This window comes from Ornithorhynchus anatinus, chromosome 3, assembly GCF_004115215.2.
Source record: "Ornithorhynchus anatinus isolate Pmale09 chromosome 3, mOrnAna1.pri.v4, whole genome shotgun sequence".
Lineage (NCBI taxonomy): Eukaryota > Metazoa > Chordata > Mammalia > Monotremata > Ornithorhynchidae > Ornithorhynchus > Ornithorhynchus anatinus.
The window spans coordinates 140,747,188-140,775,031 of NC_041730.1; the positions used below are offsets into that span (position 1 = coordinate 140,747,188).

The 27,844-nt window shown below is 48.1% G+C and overlaps 1 protein-coding gene across 1 annotated transcript in view; it reads left to right on the forward strand.

Moving 5' to 3' along the window:
* ADAM12 (ADAM metallopeptidase domain 12) overlaps window positions 1-27,844 on the forward strand; it is a 140,696-nt gene that overhangs the window by 18,200 nt on the left and 94,652 nt on the right. Inside the window, 1 exon segment of the mRNA XM_029058952.2 lies at window positions 17,761-17,834. Coding sequence (XP_028914785.1) covers window positions 17,761-17,834 — 74 coding nt within the window.

Sequence of the window (27,844 nt, forward strand, 5' to 3'; positions counted from 1 at the left end):
CCTCCTCACCTCTGCCAAACTAACTCTCTTCTCCTCTTCAAAGCCCTACTGAGAGCTCACTTCCTCCAAGAGGCCTTCCCAGACTGAGCTTCCCCTTTTCCCTCTGCTCCCTCTGCTGCCTCTCTGCCCCCCACTTCACCTCCCCTCAGCTAAGCCCCCTTTTCCCCCTCCTTCCCTCTGCTCCTCTCCCTCTCCCTTCCCCTCCCCTCAGCACTGTGCTTGTCTGCTCAATTGTATATATTTTTATTACCCTATTTATTTTGTTAATGAGATGTCCATCACCTTGATTCTGTTTATTGCTATTGTTTTTGTCTGTCTCCCCCGATTAGACTGTAAGCCTGTCAATGGGCAGGGATTGTCTTATCTGTTGCCGATTGTACAGTCCAAGTGCTTAGTACAGTGTTCTGCACATAGTAAGCACTCAATAAATACTATTGAATGAATCCCCATTTTACAGATGAGGTAACTGAGGCACAGAGAAGTTAAGTGACTTGCCCAAAGTCACAGAGCTGACAGCTGGCGGAGCTGGGATTAGAACCCATTACCTCTGATTCCCAAGCTCTTTCCACTGAGCCATGCTGCTTCTCAGGTGCGACCCTGAGAGGGGGATATAGTTGTATATATCTGTAATTTATTTATATTAACGTCTGTCTCCCCCTCAAGACCGTGAGCTCGTTGTGGGCAGCAATGTGTCTGTTGGTTATATTGTACTCCCCCAAGTGCTTAGTACAGTGCTCTGTGCACAGTAAACACTCAATAAATATAATTGAATAAAACAATGAATAAATAAATACAGGATAATCAGGTCCCACATGCGGCTCACAGAATAAGTAAGAGGGAGAAAAGGTATTTTGCAGATGAGCTCTTGTTATATAACTTATATATAACTGAGTTATATAACTCAGACTATAACCTTGTTGTGGGCAGGCACTATGTCTGCCAACTGTTGCTTTGTAGCCTCCCAAGCACTTAATACAGTGCTCTGCACATAGTAAGCTCTCAATAAATGCGGCTGATTATGAGCTAGAGGTACCAAAGGGACATCCACATGGAGAGATCAAATGATCAATTAGTGGGATCGATTGAGTGCTTATTATATGCAGAGCAATGTGCTAAGAGGTTGGGAGAGTTCAGTACAGTAGAGTTGTAGACACATTTCCCCCCCACACAAAGCATGTTTATGGTCTAGATTGATGAGAAGATTATGGCCTAGTGGAAAGAGTACAGGCCGGGGACTGTAGAAGACCTGGGTTCTAATCCTGGCTCCACCACTTGCCTGCTATGGGACCTTGGGCAAGTCACTTCACTTCTCTGGGCCTCAGTGACCTCATTTGTAAAAGGGGGTTAAGATTGTGAGCCCTATGTGGAACAGAGACTGTGTCCAACCCATTCATTCATTCAATTGCATTTATTGAGCACTTACTGTGGGCAGAGCACTGTACTAAGTACTTGGGAGAGTACAATGCAACATGGTTATCTTGCTTCTATCCCAGTGCTTAATACAGTCACTGGCAAATAGTGCTTAACAAATACCAGAAAAAATCTCTTGGGCAAAAAGAACCATGATCTGCAGGTGTGAGGGATTTGGAGTTGGAGAGGCAGATTTGGGAGTTTATTCATTTAGAGGTGAGAACTGAAGGTGCTGATTCAATAATAATAATGGTATTTGTTAAGCGCTTACTATGTTCCAAGCACTGCAATGAGCTCTCTAAGCGAGGGAGTGCAGAGGGATCTGGGAAGGGGACCCAGAGCAGAAAAGAACTCAGAGGTTCCACAGAGGCAGGCACAGGGTCAACAAAAGTGGCAGGGAAAGATCCAGTGAAGGGAAGGAGGTCAGTGGAACCAAGATGCCAGGGGGAAGGGGTGGTCCACATCAAAGGGGGTGGGGGAGCGGTCAGGGACGGTTAAGATGGAGTGGGGAATATTTGACTGGAGGAGGCCGGGGAGAGGAGGAGAGGGAGCCAGAGGAAGAGAAGGACTTGGCGAAGTGGAGGAGGTGGTGAGAAGATAAAGAGGAGGAGGAGGAGAAGAGGAGGAAGAGGAGAAGGGGAAGAAGAGGAAGAGGAGAATTGGAAGAGGAGAAGGTGAGAAGGAGGAAGAGGTGGAAGAGGAGAAGGTGAGGAGGAGGAAGAGAGGAAGAGGAGGAGGAAGAGCTGATGAAGAGGGGAAGAGGAGACGGTAAAGAGGAGGAAGAGAAGAGGAGGGGAAGAGGTGATGGGAAGAGGAGAAGGTGAGGAGAAGAGAGGGAAGAGGGAAAGAGGAGGAAAAGGAAGAGGAGGATGAGGAGAAGGTGAAGAAGAAGAGAAAGGGAAGAGAAGGGTGCGGAGAAGGTGAAGAGGAGAAGATGAAGAGGAAGAGGAAGATGGGGAGGAAGAGGAGGAAAAGGCCCCTGGCGACCTTGAAGAGGGCCACTTTGGCGGAGTGAAGGGGTGGAAAGTCAGACTGCAGAGGAGAAGAGGCGAGGTGTTGGAAGAGAAGTGGATAACCCGAGTGTGAAGAATCCAGGTCCTGGGGAGCAGATTGAGAAGAGGCAGGAGCTGGATGTGGCTGGAGGATTGACTGGGACAAGGGGTCGTCCGAGACTGCTGGGTGGCAGGGGTCATCTGAGATTGCTGGGTGGCAGGGTTGCCTGAGATTTCTGGGAGGCAGGGGTCATCTGAGGCTGCCGCCGGGGAGGCAGGGGGCAAGTGGAGGCCCAGTGGAAGAGGGGCAGCTGGGTTGTGGGAGGTGAGCCAGGGCTGGGGGTGGGAGGGGAGGGGAGGAGAAGAATTTGGTTTCGATTTTGTCAGTTTGTGAAATCTCTAGGGTGAGAAAGGGAGATGTAAGGGGTTTCTGGGGGCTTTATCTAAGAAGCAGAGAGTCTGGGCTAATGGGGAGGGCTATGGGCGTGGGAGTTGGGTGGGGAAAGAGAAGGAACTGCTGAAGGGGAAACAGGGCACACAGTTCAATAGTAATAATTGTATTCGTTAAGCGCCTACTATGTGCCAAGAACTGTTCTAAGCACCTGGGTAAGGACAAGGTAATCAGATTGTCCCACGTGGGGCTCAGAGTCTTAATCCTCATTTTACAGATGAGGATTCTGAGGCACAGAGATGTTAAGTGGCTTGCCCAAGGTCCCACAGCAGACAAGTGGTGGAGCAGGGATTAGAAGCCATATCCTCTGACTCCCCAGCCCGTGCTCTATCCACTAAGCCACGCTGCTTCTCTGCAGCATGAGTTTGCAACCCTTGCAACCCACCTAGGGTGAGAGTCCAGTGGAAAGCAGCAGGACCTAGTGGAAAGAATCTGGGCCTGGGAGTCAGAGGATCTGGGTTCTAATCCCGACCCTGTCACTTGCCTGCTGGGGGACCTTGGGCAAGTCACTTCAATTCTCTGAGGCCCAGTTACCTCATCTGTAAAATGGAGGGTAGGAGAATTTTAAGGACTCTTCTATACTGCAAACTCTTTGACTCCTTATCTATCCATTAAGCCACGTTGCTTCCCTAAGCAGTTGGGAGAGTGCAATGCAGTCAGTAGACATGATCCCTGCCCTGATTGACATGGTAAAACAGAGAAGCAGCATGGCATAGCAGATAGAGCAAGGGCCTGGGAATCAGAAGGTCATGGGTTCTAATCCCCCCCTTCTAGACTGTAAACCCTGTGTGGGCAGGGATTGTCTATTTATTGCTCAATTGTACTTTCCAAACGCTTAGTACAGTGCTCTACACTCAGTAAGCACTCAATAAATATGATTAAATTGAATGACTAATCCTGGCTCTTCCACTTGTCTGCTGTGTGATGTTGGACAAATCACTTCACTTCTCTGGGCCTCAGTTATCTCATCTGTAAAATGGGGATTGAGATGTGGGACATGGACTGTGTCCATCCCGATTTGTTTGTATCCCCCGCTCCCAGCACTTAGTACAGAGCTTGGAACATAGTAAGTGCTTAACAAATACCATAATTATTACTGTTATTATTCTTCATCCCAGCGGAAAATCGGGAGTTAACAGCTGAGCGTGGAGCAGCATCGCAAACTTCCCCCAAGGTTGGAGTGGCTCTCTGAGAGAAGGCGTCACGTGAAAAGGGAGACAGGGAGGCAAAAGAGAAAACAGGGCTAAGGCCTGCAAGTATTGAAAACCAGGGATCAACTCTTGTGTGCTCAATATGGCTGGACTGTGGATGCTGCAGTGGCCTTTTCAGCCACACACATATTCATTCTCCCCCTCTATGCTGTAAGCTTGTTGTGGGCAGGGAGTGTGTCTACCAACTCTGTTATTTTATTTTATTTTTTCATGGTATTTGTTAAACGCTTACTATGTGCCAGGCACTGTACTCAGCACTGGGGTGGATACAAGCAACTTGGGTTGGACACAGTCCCTGTCCCATGTGAGGCTCACACTCTCAATCCCCATTTTACAGATGAGGTAACTGAGGCCCAGAGAAGTGAAGTGATTTGCCCAAGGACACACAGCAGATAAGTGGCAGAGCCTCACATATATATTCATTCAGTCATTCAATCATATTCACTGAGCACTTACTGTGTGCAGAGCACTATACTAAGCGCTTGGAAAGTACAATTCAACAATAAAGAGAGACAATCCCTGCCCACATTGGGCTTACAGTCTAGACGGGGAGAGACAGAATCAAAGGAAGTAACAAGCATCAATATAAATAAATAGAATTATAAATAAACTGTACTCTCCCAAGCGCTTAGTAGAAGCTCCACACACAATAAATTCTCAGTAAATCTGCTTGATTGATTGATAGGTGAGCTTCACCATCGGGGTGTCTTCTTCTAATCCAAAACACAGCGATAAAGATTGATTGACTGATGATTGAATGAGCACTGTAGTCAATCAGACCAGCCGGATGTCCTTCCCAACGGCCTCCACTCCTCACGTCCAAACTTTGGATCCTTGTCCTGACTCAGCATTCGCTCCGCCTCCATAAATCCGCCACGCGATTCCTTCCCACTCATCGTTAGAGAAGGTTTGTCTTCTTTCCAAACCAACTTTTCCCCGATAATTCCCCCTGGGTGGGAGCCCAGTCATTTTCCAATGAGATCACCGGAGTACGTTGTTGGCGTGAGGAAGTGAATCTCCCCGAAGACCTGCCCGGTACTCTGGACACATTATGAGCTCATGAATGACCCTGGCTTTAGCTAACGCGGGTGGGAGTCAGGCTGTAGCTTCTCCCCTCAGGACCACTTTTCCGAAATGAATACCATATTTCTCCTCGAAACTGAAAACTTAACAGGATCGCAAACTCGGTCTTCTGTCCTGGCCTTCTTTGTCTTTGGGCTTTGCAAGTAAGAACCGGGGAAGTCCAGGACTCAGTCATCATCATGAGAAACAGCATGGCTAGTAGAAAGAGCCCAGGCTTGGGAGTCAGAGGACCTGGGTTCTAATCCTGCTCCACTATTTCCTTCCTGCTTGACCTTGGGCAACTCATTTCACTTCTCTGGGCCCCTGTTTCCTTATCTGTAAAATGGGGATTAATAACAATAATAAAGTTATGACATTTGTTAAGTGCTTACTATGTGCCAAGCACTATGCTCAGTGGAAAGAGCATGGGCTTTGGAGTCAGGGCTCATGAGTTCGAATCCCAGCTCTGCCACTTGTTGGCTGTGTGACTGTGGGCAAGTCACTTAACTTCTCTGTGCCTCAGTTCCCTCATCTGTAAAATGGGGATTAAGACTGTGAGCCCCACGTGGGACAACCTGATTTCCCCTATGTCTACCCCAGCGCTTAGAACAGTGCCCGGCACATAGTAAGCGCTTAACAAATACCAACATTATTATTCTAAGTGCTGGGGTAGATACAAGGTAATCAAGTTGTCCCACATCTTAATCCCCATTTTACAGATGAGGAGATATGATTTCAATAGGAGACTGCAAGCTCCCTTTAGACTGTGACCTTGCTGTGGACAGGGGCATGTGTTTGATATTTTATTGTACTCTCTCAAGTGCTTAGTACAGTGCTTTGCACACAGTAAGTGCTCAATAAATGTGATTAATCATAATAGGACTTTGGAGACGAGGAGAGTGATGTTCTGTCATATATGAAGTGGGCCGGGGGAGTTGCAGGTTGGAGGGAGGATGTGAGCAAGAGGTTGTTGGTGGGAGAGAGAAGACTGGGGTGCAATGGCCAGGAACAAAGAGTGCTGGATAATTCCAGGAGAGGAACAAAGAGTGCGAGCAGGGGTGTGATGGGAAAAGAGAAGGGAGAGGTAGGAGATAACATGTCTATTTACTCTCTTGTATTGTGCAGTCCAAAGCACTTAATACAGTGCTCTGCATACTGTAAATGCTCAATCATTACTATTGATTGATTGATTGATTGAAGGAGAGAGAGCTAATTAAGGGCCTTGAAGGCCATAGTCAGAAACCCCAGCCTAGCTACCCCCCTACCCTCCCTCTCTCTCACCTTGGTGGAATGTGGGGGACACAGAAACCCTCACCTGGGAGCAATCAATCAATCAATGTTATTTATTGAGCGCTTACTGTGTGCAGAGCACTGTACTAAGTGCTTGGGAGAGTCCAATATGACAGAGGTGGGAGGCACATTCCCTGCCCACAAGGAGCTTACAGTCTAGAGGGGAAGACAGACGTTATTAATAATAATAATGGTATTTGCTCAGCACTTACTGTGAGCCAAGCACTGTTCTACCTCAACTGTTCTACTGTTCTTACCTCAACCTCGAGGTAAGAGGTTGTCCCACATAGGGCTCACAGTTTTAACCCCCATTTTACAGATGAGGTAACTGAGACACAGAGAAGTTAAGTGACTTGCCTAAGGTCACACAGCAGACACGTGGCGGAGATGGGATTAGAACTCATGTCCTCTGATTCCCAAGCCTGTGCTCTTTCCACTAAGCCATGCTGCTTTAATATAAATAAATAGGGGATGGATATGAACATAGGTGCTGTGGGGTTGAGGGAGGAGTGAATAAAGGGATCAAATCCAAGTGGAAGGACAAGGGTGACGTAGAGGCAGCAGCAGCACAAAACCCTCTGCCTGGGACCTCATGTGGTTCTGGACACTCTAACTGGGGACCCCTGTCCCCCGTCTCCTCATGCCACCCTCGGGACCCCTGCCCGAGATCTCCCTGAGGGAATAATAAGAATAAGAATAATAATTTTGGTATGTGTTAAGCGATTACTATGTGCCAAGCACTGTTCTAAGTGCTGGGTAGATAGAAGGTAATTAGGTTGTCCCTCGTGGGGCTCACAGTCTTAATCCCCATTTTACAGATGAGGTAACTGAGGCACAGAGAAGTTAAGAGACTTGCCCACAGTCACTCAGCTGATAAGTGGCAGAGCCGGGATTAGAACCCACAGCCTCTGATTCCCAAGCCCAAGCTCTTTCCATTGAACCGCGCTGTTTCTCAACAACTGTCAGGAGAGGTGCTGGCACAAGGCGGTGTCCGATGGTTGGTCCACGGCCCTCCTGCACAGGGTCCCCCTGGAGCGCCAACCGACCGGCTGGATGCTCCACCAGAGGCCACCAGTCCAGTCCTTCTCGGACTGGAAGGGGACGGGGCACGGCCAACCCTACGGGAGGGTGGGAGACACAGAGGCCACCCAGACACTCCTGAAGGGCAGCCCCAGCCGCTCTGGCACCCTGTTCCCAGCCTGGCCCGGTGCCCGGCGGGGCCTTGCTGAAGGGGACAGAGTGCAGTTCTACCTCCTGTCCCGGAAGGCCTCATGCCCAGGGGGGAAGGCCCCCTAGAGTGGACAGAGTTCGGTTCTGCCCCCTAGCCTGAAAAGCCTCACACCTGGTAGGGAGAGCAGACGGAGGATGGTTCTGCCCCCCGGCCTGGAAGGCCTCATGCCCGGAACCCCTCCGGAGCGGATGGAGCGCGGTTCTGCTCCCTGGCCTGGAAGGCCTCGTACCCGGGACCCCTCCGGAGCAGATGGAGCACGGTTCTGCTCTCTGGCCTGGAAGGCCTCGTGCCCGGGACCCCGCCGGAGCGGATGGAGCGCGGTTCTGCTCCCTGGCCCGGCCGGTGCTTGGTGGGGCCCTCCTGGAGCGGACGGAGTGAGGTTCTGCCCCCCCGGCCCGGAAGGGCTGGCGGCCGAGCTGGACCTCGCCGACGGGAACAGTGAGCAGCCGTGCTGGCCGCGGGCAGGACTGACTGGGAATGTTGGCAGGGGAAGGCCCAGCTGGAGACACTTGAAAGACTTTTTCCTCCCCATAAAACCAGTGTCCAGAAGCCGCGCAGACGCACGTCTGTAGTTAACAAAGACCCAGCAAGGCGGCGGGAGTAGGGACGATTTTCCGGACGGGCAGGAGGCCGGGCGGGCCACGTCCTCGGGCTCCAGGAATGTCCGTGAGCGGCCCGGGATCGGGGCCAGCCGGAAAGCCGGCGCGGGCGGCCGCCAGCTCGCAGCGGAACGGATCCGGGCTCTTCTAGGAATTCCTCTGGCCTCGACACCAAGACGTTTAACTCTTAGAGCACTGCTGCTGCGCCAGTGTCCATCCCAATTACTTTGAATCCACCCCAGCACTTAGTACAGTGCCTGGCACATAGTAAGCGCTTAACAAATAACACTCTTATTTAGGGTTTATTATTATTAACAGCCCTATTGAGCTCCTCGGGCCTCGTTTCCATCTGAGGTCACAGGGGAATTTGGCTCTGGGGCACGGGAAGCTGTGTGGCCTAGTGGATAGAGCACAGGCCTGGGAGTCAGAAGGATCTGGGTTCTAACCCCGGCTCCACCACTTGTCTCCTGTTTGACCTTGGCAAAGTCACTTCACTTCTCTGGCCCTATTACCTCATCTGTAAAAGAGGGATTAAGACCGTGAGCCTCACGTGGGACAGAGATTGCATTCAACCAAATTACCTTTTATCTGCCCCAGTGCTTAGTATGTTACCTGGCACATAGTAAGCGCTTAACAAATAGCACAATTAGTATTATTATTCAGTCATGATGTGAGATTGGCCCCAAGGAGTCATGGTTTTCTTTGGAGATTGGGCCAATTCAGCAATCACTTAATCGGTTATATTTATTCAATGCCTACTATGTGCAGAGTGATGTACTAAATGCTTGGGAGGGTACAGTATAACAGAGTTGGTAGATATGTTCCCTACCCACAACAAGCTTATGGCCTAGCGGAGACAGGCATTAATATGAATAAATAAATGACAGATATGGACATAAGTGCTGTAGGACTGGGGGAAGTGCAAGGTGACACAGGAGGGAGCCAAAATTAAGGCTTGCAAAGACCAAGGAAAGATTTTCCTATCAATTTCCCCATCAACCCTATCCATCGGACCCAGAATTGTATGTCAGTGGGAGCGCTGTGCCCAAGAGTGCGTGTTTATGGAGTTCACTGTTCCTGCAAATGGAATCACTTCCCCAAATGTCTTTCCCTCCAGCCTGCCGGCCCCTACCTGGAAAGCCGCCCGTTCGAAACCAAACTGAAAACCACCTTTCTGACTCTCCTTGTAAAGAGAGTCAGTTTGGGTTGTCATGGAACCATAATTGGCAATTTGAAAGTCGTGTCTCCTGGCTGGTTGACCGAATCAGAGAAAGCTACCTTAAAAACTTTCCTCTTTCCATATTTTTGGAAAAAAAGAGAACATTCCCCGGTGCTAGGGGTTTGTGCTTGCAATTACACTTGGTCTGGGTCCAAGTCCTCTCTCACCCCTGGCCCCCGGCGAAGACCCCCGTGTGCCTCCAGGATGTGGCCCTCCGAGAGCGAATGAGGGGGCGTGTTTCTGAGGAAACTCGCTCCACCTGATGGCTCGCTCCCAGAGGGAAGGAGATGAAAGCCTAGGAAAAATAGGAAAGGCATAGTGTTCAAGGTGTAGATGTGAGCCTTGCAAGCCTGTGGGAAAAGCAGTCAGTCAGGCATTGCTATTTATTCATCGCCCAAGTAGCCTAAACACTGAGCTCAGCTCTTTGGGGAGCTTGCCAGCAGCCAGGCCCACGTCCCCTGCCTGGCAGGAACGGTCAGCCCAGTGTGGGAGACGGGTGGGCGTCAGTGCTCACTGTGGGCAGGGAATGTGTCTTTTTATTGTTACAGTGCACTCTCCCAAGCACTTAGTACAGTGCTCTGCATACAGTAAGTGCTCAATAAATAAGATTGATTGGGCAGGTGGACTGTAAGCTTGTTGTGGGCAGGGAATGTGTCTGTTTATTGTTTTACTGTACTCTCCCAAGCTTTTAGTACAGTGCTTTTCTTATAACAAGCGCTGAATAAATATGAATGAATGGATAAATGAATGAATGACAGAAGTTGGCATTTCATTTCAATTCAATGGAGTGCTTACTATGTGCAGAGCACTGTATTAAGAGCTTGGGAGAGTACAATACAGTAATAAGCAGACAAATTTGGTCGTAGTGGTTCTCCAGATGGAGGTCTGGAAGTAGTTGGGGGCCTCCGGGGGCTGCTAACGATTCTTGGTTCACCCCGCTTGGTCTGGATCCCCAGTGGCCTTACCCATGTCCCCGTGGATGGGGCTAGCAGGGCATGTTTCTGGCATGGCTTAGTGGAAAGTGCACAGGCATGTGAGTCAGAGGACATGGGTTCTAATCCCAGCTCCGCCACTCGTCTGCTGTGTGACCTTGGGCAAGTCACTTAACTTCTCTGTGCCTCAGTTACCTCATCTGTAAACTGGGGTGAGCCCCACCTGTGACAACTTGATTACCCTGTATCTACCCCAGCACTTAGAACAATGCTTGGCACATAGTAAGCACTTAACAAATACCATCATTATTGAGAAACAGCATGGCTCAGTGGAAAGAGCACAGGCTTGGGAGTCAGAGGTCATGGGTTCTAATACCAGCTCCGCCACTTGTCAGCTGTGTGACTTTGGACAAGTCACTTCATTTCTCTGTGCCTCAGGTACCTCCTCTGTAAAATGGGGTTTAAGACTGTGAGCCCCACATGGGACAACCTGATTACCTGTATCTACCCCAGTGCTTAGAACAGTGCTTGGCACATAATAAGCGCTTAACAAATGCCATTATTATTATTATTATTGTTCTGGCCCTGCTTGTCACAACCTCTGAGGGCCAAGGAAGCATGGCTGGGGACTGCCGGGTTTCTCCTCACAAAAAAATGGGGATTCTTGGTGCCAGGAGTAGCCGGCCAGGAGCAAATTTCCTCCTCTCCATGGCCCCCCCCACCCAGATACACACTGGCTTTTTCCTGAACTCGTTCATTCCTTCATTCAATCGGATTTATTGAGTGCTTACCGCATGCAGAGCACTGTACTAAACTCTAGGGAGAGTACAGTATAACAATATAACAGACACATTCCCCGCCCACAATGAGCTTACAGTCTTTGAATAAATAAGATTGAATGAATGAATGCTATTACTATTTCTACTTCTGCTCTTATTACTGCTATTATTACTATCATTAAAGTAGATCCATGGAGTCACTAGGAATCGGAAACGACTCGACGGCACTTAATAATAATAACTACTCTCACTCCTGCTCCTACTACTGCTCCTATGACCACTACTAATTGGAATATTATTACTACTAAGCAGCATGGTCTAGAGGAAAGAGCCTGGGCCTGGGAGTCAGAGGACCTGGGTTCTAATCCCAACTGCACCACTAGTCCATAGTGTGACCTTAGGCAAATCACACCTTCTCTGTGCCTCAGTTCCCTCACCTCAAAAAATGAGGATTCTGTGAGCCCATCGTTGGGCATCTTTATCGGATGCCGAATTATACATTCCAAGCGCTTGGTACAGTGCTGTGCACACGGTAAGCGCTCAGTAAATACGATTGAACAAATGAATGAATGAATGAAAATCCAATGAGTCAATGTCCCTGTCCCACATGGGGCTCACTGTCTAAATGGGAGGGTGAACGGGTATCGAATCCCCATTTCACAGATGAGAAAGCCGAGGCCTAGAGAGGTTGAGTGACTTGCCCAAGGTCACCCGACAGACAGGTGATGGAACTAGAACTTCTCCCTCCCAGGCCTGGGCTCTTTCCGCTAGCCCACCCTGCCTCCTGTGAAAAGCTCCGCTTCCCTCAAATTCAATTCACGATCCTCATCACCAACAAAGCTCTGGGGGTTTTATTCCCAGGCTGATCCCCGCTTTCCTAAACCCTCATTATCTCCTCTCTCACTCCCTTCTGCATCGCCCTGCTGGTTGGATTTGCGTCCCTTATTCACCCCACCCTCAGCCCCACAGCACTTATGTTTATATCCATCATTTATAGACAGAAATACTATATACTCTAACGGCAGTAGCAGCAGCAGTAGAAGTCAGGAAGCGGCGTGGCTTAATGGCAAGAAGCCGGGCTTGGGAGTCAGAGTACGTGGGTTCTAATCCCAATCCGCTGCTTGTCCGCTGTGCAACCTTGGCAAATCACTTCACTTCTCTGAGCCTCAGCTACCTTAACCATAAAATAGAGATTAAGACCATGAGCCCCACATGGGACATCCTGATTGCCTTGTATCCACCCCAGCGATTGGAACAGTGCTTGCCACATAGTAAGCGCTTAACAAATACCATCATTATTATTAATAGCAGCAGTAGTAGCATCTAATTATGTTAATGCCTGTTTACTTGTTTTGATGTGTATATATCTATAATTCTATTTATATTGATGCTATTGATGCCTGTCTACTTGTTTTGACGTCTGTCTCTCCCCTTCTAGACTGTAAACCCGTTGTGGGCAGGGATTGTCTCTCTCTGCTGCTGAATTGTACTTTCTAAGTGCTTAGTACAGTGCTCTGCACACGGTAAGTGCTCAGTAAATACGACTGAATGAATACGATTGAATGAATCTGTAGTCATAATAGTAGTAGCTGAGGTAATAGGAGGGATAGTAGTGAAGCAGTGTGGCTCACTGGAAAGGAGCCAGGCCTTGGGAGTCAGAGGTCGTGGGTTCTAATCCTGACTCTGCCACTTGTCAGCTGTGTTACTTTGGGCAAGTCTCTTAACTTCTCCGTGCCTCAGTTACCTCATCTGTAAAATGGGGTTGAAGACTGTGAGCCTCACGTGGGACAACCTGATCACCTTGTATCCCCCCACCGCTTAGAACAGTGCTTTGCACATAGTAAGTGCTTTACAAATGCCATCATTATTGTTATTATTATTATTAGTGGTCATAATAGCAGTAGTAGAAGCTCAACAGTAGTTATAACTGTGATATATGTTAAGCGCTTACTATGTGCCAAGCACTCTACTAAGGATTGAAGTAGATAGAAGATCAGTAGATTGTACATGGGGCTCACAGTCCAAGTAGGGTGAACGAGTATTCATTCAATCGTATTTCCTGAGCCCTTACCGTGTGCAGAGCACTGTACTAAGCACTTGGAATGTACAATTTGGCAACAGATAGAGACAATCCCTGCCTAACAACAGGCTCATGGTCTACAAGGGGGAGACAGACAGTAAAACAAAACAAGTAGTCACGCAGATTTCTTGTATCTTCCCCAGCATTTGGTGCAGTGCTTGCATACAGAAAGCAGTTTATAAATATTATTATTCAAGGAATAGGGGTGAATGAGAAATTGCCAAGGTGAGATTGGACAGACCAGAGAAGGCAAGGAGGGATGGTGTGGGTAAGAGAGTACCTTGGGCAGGGAAAGAAAGTCCATTAGTACAGTGCTCTGCCGCCAGTAAGTGTTTAATCAATACTCTTACTACAAATGCTACTATTAGTGAAAATGAAAGGTAAATGACAGAGGCTTTTGGTAGAAGTAAGCAATGTATAACCACCCTATAAATCCTCGATTTAGTTCTCTAAATAAGTTCCTTCTGCGGTGGCCTAGTGGAACGAACTTGGGCCTGGCAGTCAGACAACCTGAGTTCTAGTTGTGGGCAGATAGTGTGTCTGTTTATTGTCCTCTCCCAAGCGCTTAGTACAGTGCTGTACACCCAGTAAGTGCTCAATAAATACGGTTGAGTGAATGAATGAATGAATGAATGAATGAATAGTTCTGACTCCGCCACTTGTCGCTAGTGGAAAGAGCCTGGCCTGGGAGTCAGAGGACCTGAGTTCTAGTCCCGACTCTGCCACTTATCTGCTGTGTGACCTTGGGCAAGGAACTTCACTTTTCTATGCAGCGTGGCTCAGTGGAAAGAGCACGGGCTTTGGAGTCAGAGGTCATGGGTTCAAATCCCGGATCGGCCACTTGTCAGCTGTGTGACTTTGGGCAAGTCACTTAACTTCTCGGTGCCTCAGTTACCTCATCTGTAAAATGGGGATTAAGACTGTGAGCCCCATGTGGGACAACCTGATTCTCCTGTGTCTACCCCAGCGCTTAGAACAGTGCTCGGCACATAGTAAGCGCTTAACAAATACCAACATTATTATTATTATTATTATTATTCATCTGATTCTCTTGTATCTACCCCAGAGCTCGGCATACAGTAATCACTTAACAAAAACCATTAAAAAAAATTCACGGTTTCCCCCAGATCTGTGCCCGGAGGGTACTCAGTAAATATCATTACTACTGCTTCTCTTTCTGGGTGATGTACTTTAGGGAGAGTGTGATAGAACTGGGAAGGGATAGTGATGAGTAACCAAGATGATCGGGGGAATAGAGGAGCTGAAAGTTAGGACTCTCCAGCCTGAGAGGTGTGATTAGAGATTGAAGTTTATTGTGTTCTCCCAACCACCTCTTCATGATTTTGTAAACTTCTATCATGAAGAGGTGGTTGGGAGAACACAATAAGTATAATAATAATCATTGTTCTATTTAAGCGTTCACTGTGTGCCAAGCATTGTACCAAGTGCTGGGGTGGACCCAATTTAATCAGATCCCAAATGAGGCTCAGAGTCTAAGCTTGTCATGTTAAACTTGAGGTGAAGAGAGGACATCCAAGTAGAGATACCTTGAAGGCAGGAGGAACTGCGAGACTGTAGAGAGAGAAAGAGATCAGGGCTGAAGATGGAGATTTGGGTACCATCATAGAGGTGGTAGTTGAAGCTGTGTCTTCCTTGACTCGTCCCTCTCGTTCACCCCACACATCCTATCCGTTACCAAGACCTGCCGGTTTCACCTCTACAATATCGCCAAGATCCGCCCTTTCCTCTCCACCCAAACGGCTACCTTACTATTACGGGCTCTCGTTATATCCCGGCTAGACTACTGTGTCAGCCTTCTCTCTGACCTCCCTTTCTCCTCTCTCGCCCCGCTCCGGTCTATTCTTCACTCCGCTGCCCGGCTCATCTTCCTGCAGAAACGATCTGGGCATGTCACTCCCCTTTTTAAACAACTCCAGTGGTTGCCTATCGACTTCCGCTCCAAACAAAAACTCCTCACTCTAGGCTTCGAGGCTCTCCATCACCTTGCCCCTTCCTACCTCTCCTCCCTTCTCTCTTTCTACCGCCCACCCCGCACGCTCCGCTCCTCCGCCGCCCGCCTCCTCACCGTCCCTCGGTCTCGCCCATCCCGCCGTCGACCCCCGGGTCACGTCCTCCCGCGGTCCCGGAACGCCCTCCCTCCTCACCTCCGCCAAACTGATTCTCTTTCCCTCTTCAAAACCCTACTTAAAAATCACCTCCTCCAAGAGGCGTTCCCAGACTGAGCTCCTCTTCCCCCTCTACTCCCTCTGCCATCCCCCCTTTACCTCTCTGCAGCTAAAGCCTCATTTTCCCCTTTTCCCTCTGCTCCTCCCCCTCTCCCTTCCCATCCCCACAGCACCGTACTCGTCCGCTCAACTGTATATATTTTCGTTACCCTATTTATTTTGTTAATGAATTGTACATCGCCTCAATTCTATTTAGTTGCCATTGTTTTTACGAGATGTTCTTCATCTTGACGCTGTTTATTGCCATTGTTCTCGTCTGTCCGTCTCCCCCGATTAGACTGTAAGCCCGTCAAACGGCAGGGACTGTCTCTATCTGTTGCCGACTTGTTCATCCCAAGCGCTTAGTACAGTGCTCTGCACATAGTAAGCGCTCAATAAATACTATTGAATGAATGAATGAAAAGCTGTGGGAGCGAATGAGTTCTCCAAGGGAGTGGGTGTAGATAGAGAATAGAAGGGGACCCAGAATTGAACCTTTAGGGGCCCCCACAGTTAGGCAGTGGGAGGCAGAGGAGGAGCCCGTTCATTCATTCGATCATATTTATTGAGTGCTTCCTGTGGCAGAGGACTGCACTAAGTGCTTGGAAAGTACAATTCAACAACATAAAGGAGACTGAGAATGAATGGCCAGAGAGATAAGAGGAGGACCAGGAGAGGACAGTGTCAGTGAAGCTGGGGTTAGATAATGTTTCCAGGAGAAGGGTGGTTCAAAGTGTCAAAGGCAGCCGAGAGGTCAAGGAGGATTAGGATGGTTGATTGATTGATCGAGTTGGTGATTGGGCAGTAAATAGAGCTTGCAACCTGGGCAGATGGACCCTATCAGCAGCTTCTAGGGTAGTTTGGCTAAATCAAATTCACATTTGGGCTGGGTCACTGGAGGTGAGTCAGTAGTGTTGGATAGTCTGTGCTGGGTCACTGGGGGAGAGTCAGTGATGGAGAAGGGAGAGTCAGGGGTGTTGAATGGTTTGTGCTTGGTTCACTGGGGGAGAGTCAGGGATGTTGGATGGTCCATGTTGGGGCACTTCAGGAGTCAGTGGTGTTGGAGGGTCCAACCTAAACTATGAGGTCGGTGTCCAGGAGGAAAACCAGGACAGGGATTGTTGCCACTGTCAAAGAATCATCATTGTTCGGATGGACCTGGGGACTGAGCCAGGAACTGTGTTTATGTGCTGAAAATAGCTGTTATGTCTTAGTCCCAGAAGCCCCAGAATAAGAAATTCAGCCCTTTTCTGTTGTGCAGCAGGGTTTTGTCACTGATAAACTTCAGGAAAATCACCAGTGAGCCTGTAGCAGAATTTCCCCAAGGTAAAACATACAGTGCCTTTTAGACATTCTGAAAATACCCATCCTCATACTCTCTCACTACCCCTTTCTGTAATTTATCTTAATGTCTTTCTCCCTGACTAAATTATAACCTCCTTGAGGGCAGGGATTGTGTCTATCAATTGGGGAGAAGTAGTTTGGCTTAGTGAAAAGAGCCAAGACCTGGGGGTCAGAGGACTTGAGTTCTAATCCCTACTCTGCCACTTGTCTGCTGTGTGATTTAAGGCAAGTCATTTCACTTCTCTCTCTCTCTTTTTTATGGTATTTGTTTAGTGCTTATTATGGATCCAACACTGTATAAACATGGGGGTAGATATACCAGAATCAAGTTGGACACAGTCCCCATTCCACGTGGGGTTTATGTCCTTAATCCCTGTTTTTCAGATGGGGTGAAAGGCACAGAGATGTGAGTGACTTGGTCTAGGTCACACAGCAGCCAAATGGCAGAGCCTGGATTAGAACCCAGATCCTTCTGACTCCCAGACCTGTGCTCTATGTACTAGGCCACGCTGCTTTTCTGCGCCTCAGTTTCCTTTTTTACAAAATGGGGATTCAATCCCTTTCCTCCCTCCTACTTAGCCTGTGAGCCCGCTGTGGGACCTGATAATCTTGTATCTATCCCAACACTTAGTACAGTATTTGGCAAATAGTAAGCACTTAGCAAATTCTACAATTATTGATACCAATTCTTTTGTATTGGCCTCTCCCAAGGGCTTAGTATAATGTTCTGTACACAGTAAGTGCTCAATAAATTCCACTGATTGTTTGATATTAACAATCACTGTCAACTTCTGCTTTGATCCACACTGAAGCCAGGCTCCTGAGGGGCTTCACGGGAGGTCCCGTGGTTTTCAGACTGGCCTTGACCTTTTCTCACTGAAAATTCCCAGACCAAGAGAATGCTTCTCCAAGGAATCCCTGGGTTTGTTTTCCAGAATCCCCCAGAGGTGCTCACTATCCGAATGCACGTGGAAGGCCGGAAGCTGACCGTCGCTCTGCAGAGAAATGAGTAAGTCAACTGATCCCTCCTGAGCCTCTTCTTTGGGTGCTAGAAGGATGAAAGATTGCCCACTTCACTCCACCTGCTGCTTTACTGACATTCGGAAGGCAGAAAAATCAGCCTAAGGAGTGATCTGCCTGCTTTGAAGCCGGGGCATCCTGTGGCTGGGACCAGAACTCAGGGGTTCTAGCTTTGTCCTGGTGGTAAGGCCTCTGGGTTTTTGGCTTTGTCCGGCTGTGATGCTGAGGAATCCTGTGGCTGGGAGGAGTATTCCAACTTTGTCCCAGCTGTGAGAACTCCGGGTTTCTGGTTTTGTCTTGGCTGTGAGGACTCTCTCCGACTTTCTGGTTTTGTCCTGGCTGGGAGTACTCTGGGTTTCTGGCTTTGTCTCGGCTGTGAGGACTCTGGGTTTCTGGCTTTCTCCTGGCTTTGAGAACTCTCTCTGGGCTTCTGGCATTGTCCCATTTGTGAGGAGTCTCTCCAGGTTTCTGGCTTTGTCCCAGCTGTGAGGACTTTGCGTTTCTGGCTTTGATTTGACTGTGAAGACTCTGGGTTTCTGGCTTTGTCTTGACTGTGAGGACTCTGGGTTTCTGGCTTTGTCCTGGCTGTGAGGACTCTGGGTTTCTGGCTTTGTCCTGGCTGTGAGGACTCTGGGTTTCTGGCTTTGTCCTGGCTGTGAGGACTCTGGGTTTCTGGCTTTATATCGGCTGTGAGGACTTGGGGTTTCTTGTTTTGTCTTGTCTGTGAAGACTCTGGGTTTCTGGCTTTGTCTCGGCTGCAAGGACTCCGGTTTTCTGGCTTTCTCCTGGCTGTGAGGACTCTCTCTCTGGGCTTCTGGCTTTGTTCCAATTGTGAGTACTCTCTCCAGATTTCTGGCTTTGTCCCGGCTGTGAGGACTTCACATTTCTGGCTTTGCCTCGTCTGTGAGGACTCTGAGTTTCTGGCTTTGTCCTGGCTATGAGGACTCCGGGTTTCTCGCTTTCTCCTGTCTGTGAGGACTCTCTCTGGGTTTCTGGCTTTGACCCAGTTATGAGGACTCTCTCCGGGTTTCTAGCTCTGTCCCGGCTATGAGAACTTGGAATTTCTGGCTTTGTCCCTGCTGTGAGACCTCTTGGTTTCTGACTTTGACCTGATGTGAGGCCAGGGTGTCCTGAGCCTGGATGAGGATACGGCATTTCTGGCTTTATCTCGGCTGTGGGGTCGGGGCGCCCTATGGCCAGCATGCGGACTTCACATTTCTGGTTTTGTCCCTGGCTGTGAGGTCGGGGCGTCCTGTGGCCGGGACCCTTGTCCAGCAGAAGCTTGCACGTTAACCCTTTAAGCCCCTTGCTCTGCCCGATGGGAACAGCTGCCTTTATTGATTCTCTGGGGTAGATTGGGGAGATAAAGTGAAAGGAAAGTGAAATTTTCCTCTTTTGGGGGCTAGAAAACTCCTCATTGCCCTCCCACTGATGGAGAGACAAGCTTTCCTGCTTGGAAATTTCCTTTTCTGCAGAAACAGAGAAGCAGTGTGGCCTAATGGAGAGAATACTGACCTGAGAGTCAGGGGACCTGGGTTCTAATCCTGGCTCTGACAACCCCCCCCCCCCGATGTATGACTTTGGACAAGTCACTTAACTTCCCTAGGCCTATTTTCTTCATCTCTAAAATGGGAATTAAATATCAGTTGTCCTTCCCCTTTAGTCTGTGAGTCCTGTATGGGACAGGGACTGTGTCTGACCAGATTGTATCTACTCCAATGCTTAGTTCAGTGCTAGGCTCAGAGTGAGAGCCTAACCAATACCCCAATTATTACTGGGGGGGTTTTGTGGCATTTGTTAAGCCTACTATAATAATAATAATAATAATAATGTTGGTATTTGTTAAGCGCTTACTATGTGCCGAGCACTGTTCTAAGCGCTGGGGTAGACGTAGGGGAATCAGGTTGTCCCACTTGGGGCTCACAGTCTTAATCCCCATTTTACAGATGAGGGAACTGAGGCACAGAGAAGTTAAGTGACTTGCCCACAGTCACACAGCCGACAAGTGGCAGAGCTGGGATTCGAACTCATGAGCCCTGACTCCAAAGCCCGTGCTCTTTCCACTGAGCCACGCTGCTTCTCTGTGCTGCTACTATGTGCCAAGCACTGTTCGATGCGCTGGAGTAGGAACAAGCTAATTAAGTTGAACACAGTCCATGTCCCACATGGGGCTCACAGTGTTAATCCCCATTTTAAAGATGAGGTCACAGAGGCATAAAGAAGTGAAGTGACTTGCCCAATATCACAAAGCAGACAAGTACAGAGCCCCAGGATTAGAACCCAGATCCTTCTGATTCCCAGGCCCATTCTCTACCCATTAGGCTATGCTTCTTCTCACATTCCAAGTGCTTAGTACAGTGCTCTGCACATAGTAAGTGCTCAATAAATGCTATTGAATGAATGAATGAAGATCGCGCTGGTGTTCTCTCTCACCGGTGACTCTCCCTCACTAGTGATCTGTCTTGTTGGTGAGCTATTGCTGGTGACTGCCCTCCAATCCACATCCATGCTAATACCCAACAATTGTCTCTTTCACCAGAATATTTGGTACTTGTGTCCCAGTGGCCTGTGGAAATAATGAGAATTTATCCCCTTCTCAGTCCCCCAAATATCACCAGGCCCATAGATTCCCAAATCCTCACACCCCCAAGCAGCCAGTATAGCTGTCTGCATAAAGTAGATACCTAGTACCATTCCCTACACACAGCAGACACCCAGTCCACCACTCTGCACACAGTTGGAGTCTAGTACAGCACTTCATCTACAGAAGGAAAAAGCAGGAGTTCTCTCACTACTGTCACTTTCTGTCCAAGGGATCTGCTGGAGTTTAAGTTGGGTATTGTACTTTTCCAAGGAATTAGTACAGAGCTCTGCACACAGTAAGCAGTCAATAATACCGCTGATTGGTAGATAGATCTTTTCATCTCTCAGTTTTCTGCAAACCATCTAGAGCCACCTTCCCAAAGAGTTTCTCCTCCATCTCGCTTGAGCGATTGGCCTGCTTTCAGCAATCCCTGGACACAGACATGTTTGTCGCTGATGTGTTCGAACATCTTCGGATGCAGCAGACCGAGGCTGTTCCAGAATGGGGAATTGCTCTGCTTTTTCACTGAGGAGGAAACAGGAAATCGTAAAACACCTTTCCTGGCTGTTTTCCGGTCTGGCACAGGAAATTAGTATTTCCCAGTTTGAGGGCCTTCCTGCTGCTCTACTTTCTCTTCCTGAACAAAGGAGGGGCCCCATTCTGGCATCCTTGCCGACCCCAAGTGTTCCCTGGGCTGGAAGAAGTTTCATTTCCTTTCATTCATTCATTCAATCAATCGTATTTACTGAGTGCTTACTGTGCAAAGCACTGTACTAAGTGCTGTAGAGAGTTCAACGTAACAATAAACAGACACATTCCCTGTCCACAATGAATTTACAGTTTAGAGGTGGTTCCTGGGTGAGAATCTGCCATCTTACATCCCTTGAATTTTTGAGAGAAGCTGAAAGCTGAGTACCATGTCCTGAAATGACTCCTCCAAGAAGCCTTCCCTGACTAAGCCCATCTCTCCCCTTCTCCCACTCCCTTCTGCATCACCCTGATTTGCTCCCTTCATTCATTCTCCCTCCCATCCCCACAGAACATATGTAAATATCTGTAATTTATTTAATTATGTTTACTAATGTCTGTCTCCCTCTCTAGACTATGAGCTCACTGTGGGCAGAGAATGTGTCTGTTGTTATACTCTTAAGTGCTTAATGCAGTGCTTTGCACACAGTAAGCGCTAAATAAATATGATTGAATTGAAATGTCCATTTATCTGCATTCCCTAACAAACAATGGCCGTCATTGGGCAGGGATTGTCTCTAACTGTTGCCGAATTGTACATTCCAAGTGCTTAATATAGTGTTCTGCATATAGTAAGCGCTCAATAAATACTATTGAATGAATGAATAGAAGTTACAGAGCTCTCTCTAGCCACCTCTACATGTATAGATTATATATGACCTCTCTGGGTCACAGTGCCATCTGCAAAATTTCTGATGGAAATTTGCAGTTCTTGAGAAAACTATAGATTTCTGGCAGATTTCCTGCTGTTCTACCCTCTTTTCCCGAACCAAGGTGTGGCCCGATGCTGGCATTCTCTGGGCTGAAAGAGAGGTTTCATTTCCTGTGTGAATTTCCACCATCTTACCGCGCTAGAATTTTTGAAGGAGGCTGATGTAGAGTGCCATATCCTGAAATGTCCATTTACCTGCATTCCCTGTCAAATATTTGAGACTACAGCGCTCCCTATAGCCAGTTCAATGTGTATAGATTATATTTGACTTCCATGGATCACAATGCAATCTGTAAAATTTCTGTCATGAAGTTTGAGATTCTAGAGAAGACTACAGATTTCTGGCAGATTTCCCACCATTCTACCATTCTTTCCCAAACCAAAGTGTGGCCCGGTAGGAGAAGCAGCGTGGCTCATTGGAAAGAGCCTGGGCTTGGGAGTCAGAGGTCGTGGGTTCGAATCTTGACTCTGCCACTTGTCAGTTGTGTGACTGTGGGCAAGTCACTTAACTTCTCTGTGCCACAGGTACCTCGTCTGTAAAATGGGGATTAAGACTGTGAGCCTCCCATGGGACAACCTGATTACCCTGTATCTACCCCAGGGCTTAGAACAGTGCTCTGCACATAGTAAGCACTTAACAAATACCATAGTTATTATTATTCCCTGGGCTGAAAGAGGTTTCATTTTTTGAGTGAGATTCCACCATTTTACCTCACTTGAATTTTGATGGGGGCTGAATGTCGAGTGCATGACAAATATTCAAAACTACAGAGCTCCCTTTAGCCGCATCTACATAATAGATTATATATGACTGCCGTGGGTCACAGTGGAATCAGCAAAATTTCTGTCTTGAAGTTTGCAATTCTCAAGAAAACTACAGCTCCCTGGCAGATGGGTAAAAGCAGGAGTTTGGCTTCAGTGATGGAGTGTGGAGGAACTGAGAGGAAGAGATGTGAGAAGTCAAACTGTGAGAGTGACCCACTGCCCTGGGCACCCTCAATCACCTTGCCCTCTCCTACCTCAGTTTTCTACTCTCCTACTATGACCCAGCCCTCACACTTGGCTCCTTGAATGCCAACCCTCTCACTGTACCTCAAATTCATCTATCTCACCTCCGACCTCTCACCCATGTCCTGTCTCTGACCTGGAACATCCTCCCTCCTCATAGCTGACAATTACTCTCCCCGTCCATCCCATTCATAGCCTTATTGAAGGCCCATCTCCTCCAAGAAGCCTTCCCTGACTAAGCCCTCTCTTCGTTTTCTTCAACTCCCTTTTGCATCTCCCTGACTTGCTCCCTTTATTCATTCCCCATCCCAGCCCTCTAGGACTAATGTCCATATCTGTCATTTATTTCTATTAATGTCTGTCTCCCCTTCTAGATTATAAACTCATTGTGGGCAGGGAATGTGTCTGTAACATTGTTGTATTGTCCTCTCCCAAGCGCTTAGTACAATGCTCTGCACATGGTACGCACTCAATAAATATGATTGAATGAATGACAGACAGAGGGACAGGTAATCGCCCTGGCTCTAGGAAAGTAAAAACAGATTCAGATAAACTACCCAAGAGGGAGCCTCCCTCCTGGAGCGATGGATGGGCTTCTGAGATCCTGCGCGGAGAAATTGAAGCTGGTGTCAGTGCCTGGCACGGTGCCACCCGCATTCTCCAGTCCCTTCCCACTGTGCTCCTGCCAGGGCCTGGAGTGCAACAAGTGAGAAAGGAGGGCAGAGCGCCACATACACTGAGGTGCAGCATCCAGTCTACCCCCAGGATCCGAGCTGAATTAGGACTAGAACCCAGGACTCCTGAGTCCCAGAGTAGGCTCATAATAATAATAATAATTGTATTTGTTAAGCACTTACGGAGGGAGAGAGCTGGTGCAGCCGGGGCCAACGGTCCCCCGGAGAGCACGGCCTGAACTAGAGCCCGGCCAGCCAGAGGAAGCACCCTGCAGCAACCTGGCCTGCATCAGGTACTTCTCTCCTTCCCTCCCTCCTCTCTCTCTGCTCCCCGACCAGCTACCCATGCTGCCGGTACTGGGAACATGACACGGTGGAGTGGTGTGGGATGGTGTGGGTGCGCCCTGCTCCGCTCCATCCCCTCCTTCTTGGTGCCTGGATCCTCTGCCTCCACCCCCCACCTTGTGCGTTGTTGGTCTCAACTGCCCGGCCCTTGCCCTTCCTTCCTCGCAACCCCGGACCCAGCGCTTAGCACAGCCCGTGGTGATTCTGAGCCAGGCTCGGTTCAGAGCAGCCTTCCCACCCTGTAAGCTCGGTGAGGGCAGGGAATGGGTCTCTATTGTGTTGTACTCTCCCAGGTGCTTAGTATAGAGCTTAGAGAGGGCAGGATGGCCTAGTGGGTAGACCGGGGCCTGGGAATCAGAAAGTCATGGGTTCTATTCTCGGCTCCACCACTTGTCTGCTGTGCGACCTTGGGCAAGTCATTTCATTTCTGGGCCTTAGTTACCTCATCTATAAAATAAGGATTGAGACTATGAGCCCAACGTGGCACAGGGACTGTGTCCAACCTGATTACCTTGTATCTACCCCAGCACTTAGAACAGTGCTTGGCACACAGTAAGCTCTTAAAAAATGCCATAATAAAAAAAATAGTAATATATGCTAGACACTGTACTAAGTATTTGGGTAGATACAAGCAAATCCAGGTTGGACACAAGTTTGTGTAATAATTATAATAATAATAATGGTATTTGTAGGCACTGCACTAAGTGCTGAAGTGGATACAAGCAAATTGGGTTGGACACAGTCCCTGTCCCCCATGGGGCTCACAATCTCGATCCCCATGGGACACAGTACCTGTTCCCCCATGGGGTTCACACTCTCAATCTCCTTTTCACAGATGAGGCAACTGAGGCACAGAAAAGTGAAATGACTTGTCCAAGGTCACACAGCAGACAAGTGGTGGAGTCAGTATTAGACCCATGACCTTCTGACTCCCAGGCCTGTGCTCTATCCACTATACCATGCTGTTTCTTTCCACTGGCCTGTGGGCAGTGTATATGTCTACCAATTCTGTTACCTGGTACTATCAGTACAGTGCTTGGCACACACAATAACCGTTCAACAAACACGTCTGATTGATTGATTGATTGATTGAGTGAGTGAGCGAGCAACTAGCTGCTCCCTAGCAGGACTCTGACGACAATGACTTGTTCCGCCAGCCCTCAGCTGCTGTTGGTTTTCTCACAAAGACAAAGCATGTAATTTACCCTAACGAGCTCACTTTGAATTCCGGGACTCTAACGAGATCATTTTCCGATCAGACAGCTGAGATGGGACACTCTCGCTGCGGGTCACCAGTCCAATTAACCCATTTCTTCTTCTGCAAAGCTGACAGGTGACAGAGCTGTGGACAGAAATGTGGGCAGCGTCTTTAAAGCCCATTTGCTGGTTTTGTTGAAAATAGAACATATTCTAAGCACTTACAGTGTTCCAGGCACTGTACTAATTGCTGGGGGAGTAGATAAAAGATAATTGGGCTGGACACAGTTCTTGTCCCACAGAGGGCTCACAATCATAATCCCCATTTTTCACTTCTCTAAAGCACAGAAAAGAAGAGCAACTTGCCGAAGGTCACACAGCAGACAAGTGGCCTTGGATTCACACCCTTTAATCACCCCATCCTTAGCCCTACAGAACTTAAATCCATATCCATAATTTACTTATATTAATGTCTGTCTCCTCCTCGACTGTACGCTCTTTGTGGGGAGAGAATATGTCTATTAACTCTGGTGCACTGTTCTCTCAAGCTCTGCACACAGTACAGTACAGTACTCTGCACACAGTAATCACCTAATAAATGTAATTGGTTGAAGAGGCGGAGCCAGGATTATAACTCAGGTCCTCTGATTCCTAGGCCCATACTCTTTCCACTAGGCCATGCTGCTGTTTTATTATTATTACTATCATTATTTAAGGTATAAATGTTAAGTGCTTTAGAAGCAGCATGGCTTAGTGGAAAAAGCCTGGGCTTGGGAGTCAGAGGTCATGGGCTCTAATCTTGCCTCCACCATTTGTCAACTCTGTGACTTTGGGCAACTTCTCTGTGCCTCAGTTACCTCATCTGTAAAATGGGGATTAAGACCGTGAGCCCTACCTGGGACAACCTGATAATCTTGTATCTCCCCCAGCACTTAGAACAGTGCTTGGCACGTAGTAAGCACTTAAATACCATCATTATTATTATTGTTATTAAAATGGGGATTAAGACTGTGAGCTCCACATGGAACAACCTGATCACCTTGTATCTACTCCAGTGCTTAGAACAATGCTTGGCACATAGTAAGAGCTTAACAAATACCATCATCATCATCATCATCATTATTATTATTATGTGCCAGGCACTGTACTAAGCACTGGGGAAGATACAAGCTAATCAGGTTGGACAGAATCTATGTCCCACGTGGGGGGTCACAGTCTGAAACTCCATATTATAGATGAGGTAGTAGAGGCACAGAGAAGTTAAGTGATTTATCCAAGGTCACATAGCGAGCAAGTATCGGAGTCGGAATTAGACCCCAGATCTTCTTATTCCCAGCTCTACGTTCTTTCCACTAGGCCACACTGCTAATCACTGTACCAAGCCAGGTACAGTGAAACCAAGGGACAGGGAAGTTAAACCACTCACTAAAGGACACACTGCAGGCAATTGGCGGAGTCAGGATTCGAACCCAGGTGTCCAGATTCTACTCTACCCCAAGGGCTCCATCCCATAGCGTCCCAGAAGGACAAGCCCTTCCTATCCCATGGGAAGGTACAATTCAGCGATAAAGAGAGACAATCCCTGCCCATATTGGTCTTACTCCCCCAAGCACTTAGTATGGTGCTATGCATGCAGTAAGTGTTCAGCAAATACAATTGACTGACTCATTGATTCCTCTAGACTGTAAACTCATTATGGACAGGGAATGTACCTGCTGATTTCTCTTGTATTGGACTCTCTCAAGTGTTTAGAATGGTATTCTCCGTATAGAAAGCGCTCAATAAATACCATAGATTGATTGATTGGCCTTGGACCACTGGGGAACTGGCTGTAGTTGTCAATCGTATTTATTGAGTGCTTACTGTGTGCAGAGCCCTGTACTAAGTGCTGGAGAGAGTACATTATAATAGATACATTCCCTGCCCGTAATGAGTATACGGTTTAGAGGGAAGACAGACATTACTATAAATACGTTACAGATATGATGCAGATATATATGAGACTGGGAGAGGGAAGAATAAAGGGAGTAAGTTGGGGGATGCAGAAGGATGTGGAAGAAGAGAAAAAGGGGGCTTAGGGAAGGTCTCTTGTAGATGTTCCTTCAATAAGGTTTTGAAGAGGGGGAGAGTAATTGTCTATTGGATATGAGGAAGGAGGGCATTCCAGGCCAGAGGCAGGAGGAGGGAGGTCAGCAAGATAAACAAGATTGAGGTACAGTGAGAAGGTTAGCATTAGAGGAGTGAATTGTATGGGCTGGGTTGTAGTAGGAGAATAACAAACTGAGGTAGGAGGGGGCAAGGTGATTGCTTTAAAGCCAGTGGTGGGAAGTCTTTGTTTGATGTGGAGGTGGATGGGCAACCAATGGAATTTGTTGAGAAGTGGGGAATAATAACAATAATAATAATAATGTTGGTATTTGTTAAGCGCTTACTATGTGCAGAGCACTGTTCTAAGCACTGGGGTAGATACAGGGTAATCAGGTTGTCCCACGTGAGGCTCACAGTTAATCCCCATTTGACAGATGAGGGAACTGAGGCACAGAGAAGTGAAGTGACTTGCCCACAGTCATACAGCTGACAAGTGGCAGAGCCGAGATTCGAACCCATGACCTCTGACTCCCAAGCCCGGGCTCTTTCCACTGAGCCACACTGCTTCTCGAAACATAGAAACATAGACTGAATGTACATAAATGATCCGGAGAGCAGAGTGAAGTTCGGACTAGAGTGGGGAG